The sequence below is a fragment of the Orbicella faveolata genome, unplaced genomic scaffold, assembly GCF_042242905.1.
Source record: "Orbicella faveolata isolate gen_17 unplaced genomic scaffold, um_ofav_v1 contig_26, whole genome shotgun sequence".
Lineage (NCBI taxonomy): Eukaryota > Metazoa > Cnidaria > Anthozoa > Scleractinia > Merulinidae > Orbicella > Orbicella faveolata.
The window spans coordinates 10,500,148-10,509,141 of NW_028301554.1; the positions used below are offsets into that span (position 1 = coordinate 10,500,148).

Genomic DNA, 8,994 nt, shown 5'->3' on the forward strand with positions numbered 1-8,994 from the left:
GCAGATTAAGAACGTTAAACTGCTAGGCCTTGAACTTGATGAAGAACTCAGTTTCGATATTCATATCGACTCTTTATGTAAGAAGATATTGAAGCGTATCGGTGCACTTAACAGAATCAAGGCTTATCTTCCAAGAGCAGAACGTATACTTTATTATAACTCTTTAATTGAGCCATTGATATTATATTGCAGCGTAACATGGACAAGCTGCTGCAGCCAACACAACATAAGTGAGATATTCAGGCTGCAAAAACGTTGTGCTCGTATTATCCTTGACGCCCAACAACGCCATAGCACTGTAGATCTATTTAATACCTTAGGATGGGTACCATATTACATCGAGACTGATATAAAAAGATGTACAATAGCTCATAAAAGGACTATGGGTGCTTGCCCGTTATACATAAACGATTTATTAAGACTAAATAACAGCCAGCACAATAGGAATACACGGGCGCTAATTTTACCATTTTACCGATAAGATTTAATAGAGCGAAAGAGGGAGGTCGCACGTTTTCTGTAACGACTATTAAATGTTGGTATCATCTCCCCCTTAAGCTGCGCGCCTCTTCATCTGTAAATATCCTTAAGAGCGCTTTGCACAAACATTTTAAATTAAGTCAGCTCAAGGATAAGATTTTTACTCCTTTTTTAAATAATAATTTTTAGATTGCGATATTTTATTGATAATCTTTGATTATTGTTTATAGTAGATTTTTAACTTTTAGTACATTTAAGAGGGCCACAAATCTATTAGTTGATAAACTATTACGTGTCACCCTCGATAAGTAAAGTTTTGATTTGATTTGATTTGATTTGACGTGGGTTTCACGGGACGCCAGTTTGTGCATAGGGTAGGGTTCTGCCAAGAAAAGGAATATCTTGGAGAGGAACTCTCCCTGCACGTACTGATATCTTTAGAAGCCGGTGACCCCTTCTAGTTATTCGCCACTGTCTCGACTTCCTCAGAGATAAGGTGTCTTCTATTCCTAGCTGGTGATAAAATTTCCACCGTGCTTTCCACATTTCGCGTTTCAGGCTCTGTGTTCACCTGCTTTGTTCCGCATGAAAGACAATACGAGAAATATCTGATGTATTGTCGACGAAACTGTTCAGTCAACAGGCCATAGACTATTGGATTTACACATGCGTGCAAGCAATCAAGAATATCGGAGAAAATAAAAATCACATCGACGATGTGTTCGTCATGTTGATCTCCAAAGTCCCACATAAGCCAAGCGATTTGACCTGGAAGCAAACAGATAGCAAAAAGAATCACTATCAATGCGAGTGTTTTGATGACTTGGATGTTCTGTTTCCGTCTCTTCTGTGCCCTGTTCTTCTTCGCTGTGGATAAAGAGCTTTGTGGATCAGCTGATCGCCAGAGATAAACACCAATTCTTAGGTATGCTGCCGCGATGATCAACAAAGGCAACAGAAACTGAAGGAGGAAAAGCGCCAGCGTGTAGGCTTTACGATGATCCATGGAGGGCCAGTTCTCTAAACAGTAGCCGTCTTTTACTTTTGCCACGATCGACAATGGTAAGACGATTATGAACGAAGAAATCCAAATAGCAGCAATCCACAGATATGCTCCTCGCTTCTTCATCTTGCGTTTGTAAGGGTTGGTAATCAACCTACAGCGATGGATCGCCATAGAAGCGATGGTGAAGATGCTCAAAAAATAGAAGATGGTCAGTAAGGGCTGCACAAGTCGACAGTACAATAGTGTTTTGTAGATTGAGCTAAGATGCTCGTAGATGTATAGAGGCATGTAGAAAACGATGAAACTCAAGTCCGCAATTCCAAGATTCAGAATAAAAAGATCATAAACTGACCGTTTGTTTTTCTTGCCCGAAATGACTGCAATCACCAAAGTGTTACCAATAAAACCGATTATTATGCTGGCGATGTAAAAGCCCAGTTTGACATTTCTTATGGTTTCATTCGGTAGCTCAGAATCTGTGTTATTCGACATTTATGGACCGGCAGGTTTTTAAACCCAAATGTTGCTTGATGTGGAGTTGACTTTATTGTGTCTTGACTATCCCTTGTTTGATGACAGCGCCCAAGATTGAATTTACCTCTAAGACAGAAAATAATTATCGGCGATTAGTCAAAGAAAACTAAACAGGTTTATCAGCGCGCGATCGCTTTGACCGATAATGAATATCTATATTAGTTATATACCGGGAAACAACCTTTTACTAAGGTACAAGGTTCTAAATAAAAGGAAAATTATTATCAATTATTACAATCCTTGGACTCCGTGGAACAGAACGCAATGAGCATACATTTTGGTTGAATTTTCATTTCATATTCGGTAACAATTTGTACTGGCTGGTATTGGGTAAATTAATTTTGAGCATTCAAGAAAGCCGACAATGTCAGGAGAAATGTTTCAAGCTACTTAAACTTGAATTGAGAAGGAGTTGATTACGAGTAGAGTACTTGGTGTAAGATGAAATTGAATTTGTGAAGCGTGATTTCAATCAGCGCTTGGCCTAGGCGAACTACATATGGCTCGGAATTCCAAAATTAAATCTTGTGGTTAACAATTAGCTTCAAAGTAATAACATGCAGTTTTATTTACTAACCTGCATTAAAATTTCTAACGGGCTCGAAATAAGACTTACGTTTTTACATTGATGTCTTTCTAACATGAGACAATTTATAATCTTGAGTTCGAACTTCTAAAGTGACGTTTCAGAAATGGTTGAAACCATTGGCCGTTTGCAGCAGGTTTCCGTGTTAGCTGCTATTAATTTTCCAATATCACTTCTCGCTGACATCTGTTTATAAATAAAAAAACCTCAATTTTGGTTGATTAATATGTTATTTTTACCTTAATCACACAGGGTGTTTCTTAACTGCAGGTTTTGGGAGTTCATAGTTGTAATATTGTCACTTGCTGTCGCGCAGTGGAAAAATAATTAGAAAGCTAGTTCCGCCTAGCAACTTATCAGATATTACCTTGGAAATTGTAACCTGCTGTTTTGCAATTAACGAATAAGATGTATCCTCTTATGAAGGTAAAACGATACCTGGCGAGGGTAATACGGAAACATATCGGCTTTGTCAGGTTTTCTTAATTATCGGTTATTATCTTAAAACATCTGATATTAGCTGATATTTGTAAAGAAGGCGTTTTTGGTGAATTGTCGGCTGGCAGCTAATGAATCTCGTCATCTTTGTTTTAAAACCCGATAGAATTACCTGTCGCAAAAATTTACATTTAGAGGCTGGGCCGTTTTGTCTTTACTTTTATTACAATTGTTTACAACCATTGAAAACCTGGCTTTGGACTCGTTTTTTTTAATTGTCACTCCAAAGGTTTCAGAGCTTGACTCTAAAAAGCTATAACCAAGACTTTTTATATAGGAAACTGCTGCACATATTGTATTTGCCGTCACAAGTGCTATTTACCCACCGTATATACGTTATTTGCCAAACAATGGGCAGTGTTCAAAAGCGACCTTGAAAAATAAATAGAAAATATATATATCCTTGCTTCCAGTAGAGCTGTAAGTATTTTTTCTCAATACTGTCGCGAAATTTTTTTCGTTCATTTTTCAAGTTGTTTAATGGTGTAAAGTAGAGTAGAGTAGGGTAGGGTAGAGTACAGTACAGTACAGTACAGTACAGTACAGTACAGTACAGTACAGTACAGTACAGTACAGTACAGTACAGTACAGTACAGTACAGTACAGTACAGTACAGTACAGTACAGTACAGTACAGTACAGTACAGTACAGTACAGTACAGTACAGTACAGTACAGTACAGTACAGTACAGTACAGTACAATATTATCGCGGGAAAACTTTAACCAAGTTTTAAAATAGCTGAACAGTCATCTCATGACTGATCTGGCATATTGTGATCTTGTCGCGAAGTCTTACCTTGAACGGTAGTAACTTATATCAAATATGCAACGCTTTTCATTGTTGTGTTCTCCATTTCATAAACTTATTGCAAAACTGCATCTAACGAGTCCCAATAAGTCTGAATGACATTCATAAATTACTTATAAATTAAACACAGAGGAATGATACTTTCTGGAACAATTTACTTTTTGACTGTTTATTTCTTTTTATTATAACATGAGTGAGTAAGATTTGTAGTGCAACTGTACAGCAGAGCCGGAAACAAAGCTTGAGGTAAGCTTGGTTGAAGTGTATTGTAACTTTGCGTGACTAACACGAATATTAGAAATTGTTAATTTGCATATATCGGAATCATACTTATCAATGGCTACAGACTGGACAATATTGAATCAGTTAAAAATTTGTACAATAAGGCATCTTTTAAAGCAGCAGGTATTCGTACCTCCTGTGGCCTTTTCAATTTTAGATCGTTCTCGTTGTTTTCACAATAAATAATCTTTTCTTTCCACCTTGAATCTACCTTGATCTGAGCGAGAAAATGACTCGTGTGTTTCTTTTAGTCCCCGAGCGATGCCGGATTCCACATGTTGAACTCTTTAATTTTCAGAAACACGCGTTTCAATACCACTAGAAGTTGAACTGTTTCGCCTGATTCGTGGTTAATCATCGGAGACGTAAGCGTTTTGTTTCGATTCTGGCACCTGTATTGTTTATTTAATGGTCGCAAGTAATTTCCACGTATCATATTAACAATAATGCGCTAAACTAGCTAGCGCTACCGGCCGTAACAAATGAGGTTTTTTGCGAAAAGTTTAGGGCTCAAGTATTGCTGCTGTAAACTGGTTAGTTTATTAAAAGACTTTAAAGCGTCACTGATAACAAAAAAGTCGAGAAGTGAAAAGCATCTCATGATGTTAATCAGGGCCATGTTACGGTCATGATTACTTTGTTTGGATGAATTGTTCAAGATTTTGAAAATGTTCTCGCGATAATTTTACACCTTTGATAATATACCTTAAAATAAGTAACACAACCTTTGAAAACTAGGTGAAAATCACCTTTGTTTCATATTCCAGCAAGTCAAGAGGTAAACATTGAAATTAAAATACATGCACTAGCAATTTCTAAGCACAGATTTTTATGTGTAATAATCTGTTTTTGAATAAAAATTTTATAACGTTTATGCGTTACTCCGAAAACGCTAACTGATATTTTACTATCGTTTTTGGCTATGTTACAGAGTTGGGATCCGATAAAAAAAAAAAAATACAGAGTTTCAACGATTGATGGGTCCTTGATTACATTCACAGATCGCTACAAACCTATGCGTTATCTTCATAACTTGGACTTTTAATTAGCATTTGTGCCATTTCAGTTAAAGTGCCACTGAAACGAAATTTTCGTATGTGAGATTTTTGCTTAGTAATAAAGTTTCAACCTTACTTGGAAACACTGCAGACTTTTTTTTCGCATACGGTAAGCGAAAACTGCTTTTTCAGCCGTTCGAAATTGGCTGGTTAAGCCCAAAATTGGCGGCCATCTTGGCGCGGCCAAAACAGCCTAGTGACGTCACTGGTTGTATTGCTCTCATGCCGCGCTGAAAATTTAGAGTGATTATGGGAGAAGAGAATACTGTTCGAAGCCCCCCAAAAAACATCTTAAGGACATCTCAGGGCTGTAAAGCAGATAATAAGAGTAGCCTTAGACATGAAGAGGTGGAGAGTCGATCCTGGGGCTTTTCAGTCTATTTAATTGGATATTTTATGTAAGCAAGCAAACGAGTGGGAGTTCTTAGATCGCAAAATGATCGGGACTCTTAGTGAAATGGCCAGCACTCAATTAAACAATATCTACACTCATAAAGTTAAAAGAAATGAAAACAAGAGAAAGCGGCTTTTGAAAATATTATCCGGAGTGCTGCTGCACGAATCGTAGCAACAACGTTTCGAGTTTTCGAGTCGCTTCGCTTCGAGGAAACCGGACGTTTTGTGAGTTTCACCGCGGACGAGATTGTGCCACAGTGACCGTTAGTCTAGTTGTATCTGCTACATCCTACAAGTTATCACAACAGCAACAATTTAAGAAACCCTCTTATTTTATATGAGGGAGCGAATTTAAACTATAAAGGTAAACTTAGCTGCCATGACCCTACAATTATATGTTTTCAAGAAACGAGAGAAAGCGTGACAATGTCGGCGGCGAAAGGTCATATATGCAAATTAGTTCAAATTCTGTTTAATAAACCTTCGACTAAATAATAAACTAGTGACGTTTAACGAATTGCTTTGAACTTGAATACTATTAAATGAAGATCATAGACATAAGTATGTGCTAAAGAACTCCAAGTTATCCATCGGCCGTGAAATATTACAATTGGGAGATACGTGTAAAAGAGAAGCGAAATTCCCGCTTTGTTTACACTGATACGTATGCGGCGATAAAGCAAACCCTGCTGCGGATCACAATTTTCAAAGATACATTTTGTCTACCACAAGAACTCTCACTTATTAGTATCATAAAAAGATGCTCTCTGTGTGCAAAGAAGTACTCGACTCAAAGCTTGTGGACCGTTAATAACTTCATGATTGTGCGGATGGCTGATGCGCTTACGGCTTTTAATGCAGCAAAGTTGCCGAGGACATATTCGAACCTTGTTAATAGACCTTAGATAAACGTGAGAATCCAAATTTCAGAACCAGGCTGAAAACAGACGACGAAATATCGTGTTTAGGCTTCAGGACGTGATACAAAAGTTGCCACACTCGTCTTCGAAATCTCCAATCGAGTACTCAAGATGTTCGAAAAGTATACTGAGCTGTTCTAATCTGTAGCATTCATTTTGGTGAATCTACATTCTTTGGCGCCCTCCAACGTTTATGATGTGTATTTCCTGTCAAGGCTGGACTGAGATTACAAGGTAGGAAACTAGTAGGTATCGACAATATGAAGAATAAACTTAAATAAATCAAGTGAAAACAAGAGAGAATCTTAAGCGCTTCTTGCGTGAATACAACCAGTGACGTCACAAGGTCCTTAAACTCGGTTCCAGAGCCCGGACACAGTTTTGCTCCAAAAAGTCGATTTCAGCAGCTAAAAAGAGCACTTTCCGTTAGGATTTGACAGAAATAAAGTTCACCATTATTTTAAGCACGTTTGAAACTATGAATTGGGCTAAAAAAAGAGAGTACGAAAATTTCGTTTCAGTGGCACTTTAAAGCAACGGCGAGGGTCAGGCCCAAGTGGGTGTGACCCGTTGTCGACACCTTTAAACATTACAAGCAATTTAGATATAAAGGACCGCCATTTGCAAACATGCTAAACATAAAAATAAAATGAAACTATGCGTCAAACAACATGCTGAGAAAATCCATAACATCTATACTAAACATAGGCACGCAAGGCGTGCAAAAGTTATTATTTGTGTGTGTGTGTGTGTGTGAATGGAAAGACCCTGGAGGTAGCTGCACTCAGTGGACTCTTAACAGTTATGATAAGGTTAACCCAGCAACCTTCTTTGGTTACGATGTACAGCGAAAAAAAAAATTAGAATTTGTTTCACTTTAGGAAATGTGATATAAAGCCTACCTTTATCAAGGTTTGATTTTAACAGTAGATCAGTGGCTTTGTTTATTACAACTACATGGAACTGTTCACAGCAAGATAGCTAAACATCATGCAGTCTGTCATAGTAGCTAACGGTAAACGGCAGATTGGTGTTGATTCTAGAAAATATTTCTGGCTCATTTTATAGCAAGAACCAATCTAATTATAACATCGTCACGCAATATTTTGGTTTCATTCTGTTGCCAGCAATGATCGTAGTTTTTTTTTCGGTTTTGATCATGAAACACCTGTACAGCGGATACATCCCTTTTTTCAATGACCACTGTGTAATGGGCCAATCATGTTTTAAATCGTTAGTAGAGAAAGGCTATTTACGTTACTGGTAAACCAGTTTTGCAGGCTTCATTCAATTTAAAACTGGTATGCTAACTTTGCATGGCGAGGATAGGGAGCGAACAGTTTTTAATACAGTGTTCTGAATGGCAGACTTTTTAAGTGCTTTATTTAACTATAATTTCAAATAACTAGTTTCAGTCAGTCCTCATATCATTTCCTTTTAGAAATTGTTGGGTACACAATGTCATAATCAATTGTACGCTACTCTCTTTCTTTTCTCCCAGCTTCTGAAATGCTTTGAATGGTTTAATAAACCAACTTACGTATACCAGTTTTTTTTATATCTTGACAATAGATACACAAGTTTTTACGGCGCCCGTACTTGCATGAACGCTTATCATAAAGCTGCTAATAAACAGAATCCATAGGGAGTGAAGTAATCAAATATAACATTTGTGTTTCTCAACTGATCTGTAAAATAGCTGTGGAGCGAAAATCAGAAAACTGGAGAATTATTTCCACTGAATGTAGCCGCTACAAATCCCTTACCTTCCCAACGGTTCGACTGTTTTGCTGGATTCAGGATTCAGTTCAGTTGAATGAATGTAGAATGAACTGTGAATTACCATCAATCATCTGCCAATACGGTGAAATGACTTGAAGAACCTTGACGAACTGCGCTAAATCTCGTTTATTAACGATTTCTGCTTTAGGTCTGACTTACTTAGTTGTAGCTCTCGATGTCATCCGTTAAAGCCATCAAGGGACAAGGAAAAAGATACAGCAAAGAGAGTTCAGTTTCTGCCGAGACAACTCGTCCGGTTGTGGCGTATATTACGTTTTCCCAAACTATCCCCAACTGCATGCCTAATTTTTTCAGCGAATATGCTATTGTAAGAAGTTAAGTTGCATGTGTATAGCCTAGGAAATTAAATAATCCATGCGTGCATACACCTGTCTGTACATTTTTTACTTCCTTTTATTATTTATGAACATCATAACACAGCTATGGGCTTTCTCTTTATTTGCTTGACGGTGGATTTTGCAACCAACAGAAACTGGTACCTTGTGAATATTTACTTGAAACAGAGATAATATTATAGAAGGAACAAATACGCCAGGGTGGTTAGATTGAAATGAAATTGCAGACATGACATGATGGTAAATGTTCACCAATGTTAAAATTTCCTTTCACTACTTTTTGAATTC

General features: G+C 37.5%; 1 protein-coding gene across 1 annotated transcript; it reads right to left on the minus strand.

Annotated features, from left to right (window-relative positions):
* LOC110053267 (galanin receptor 2a-like) lies at positions 1-2,080 on the minus strand. The gene has a single exon (XM_020759481.2). It carries the CDS (start codon positions 1,976-1,978, stop codon positions 938-940), a length of 1,041 nt encoding a protein of 346 aa, XP_020615140.1. The 5' UTR covers positions 1,979-2,080; the 3' UTR covers positions 1-937.
* Between the last annotated feature and the right edge of the window lie 6,914 nt (positions 2,081-8,994).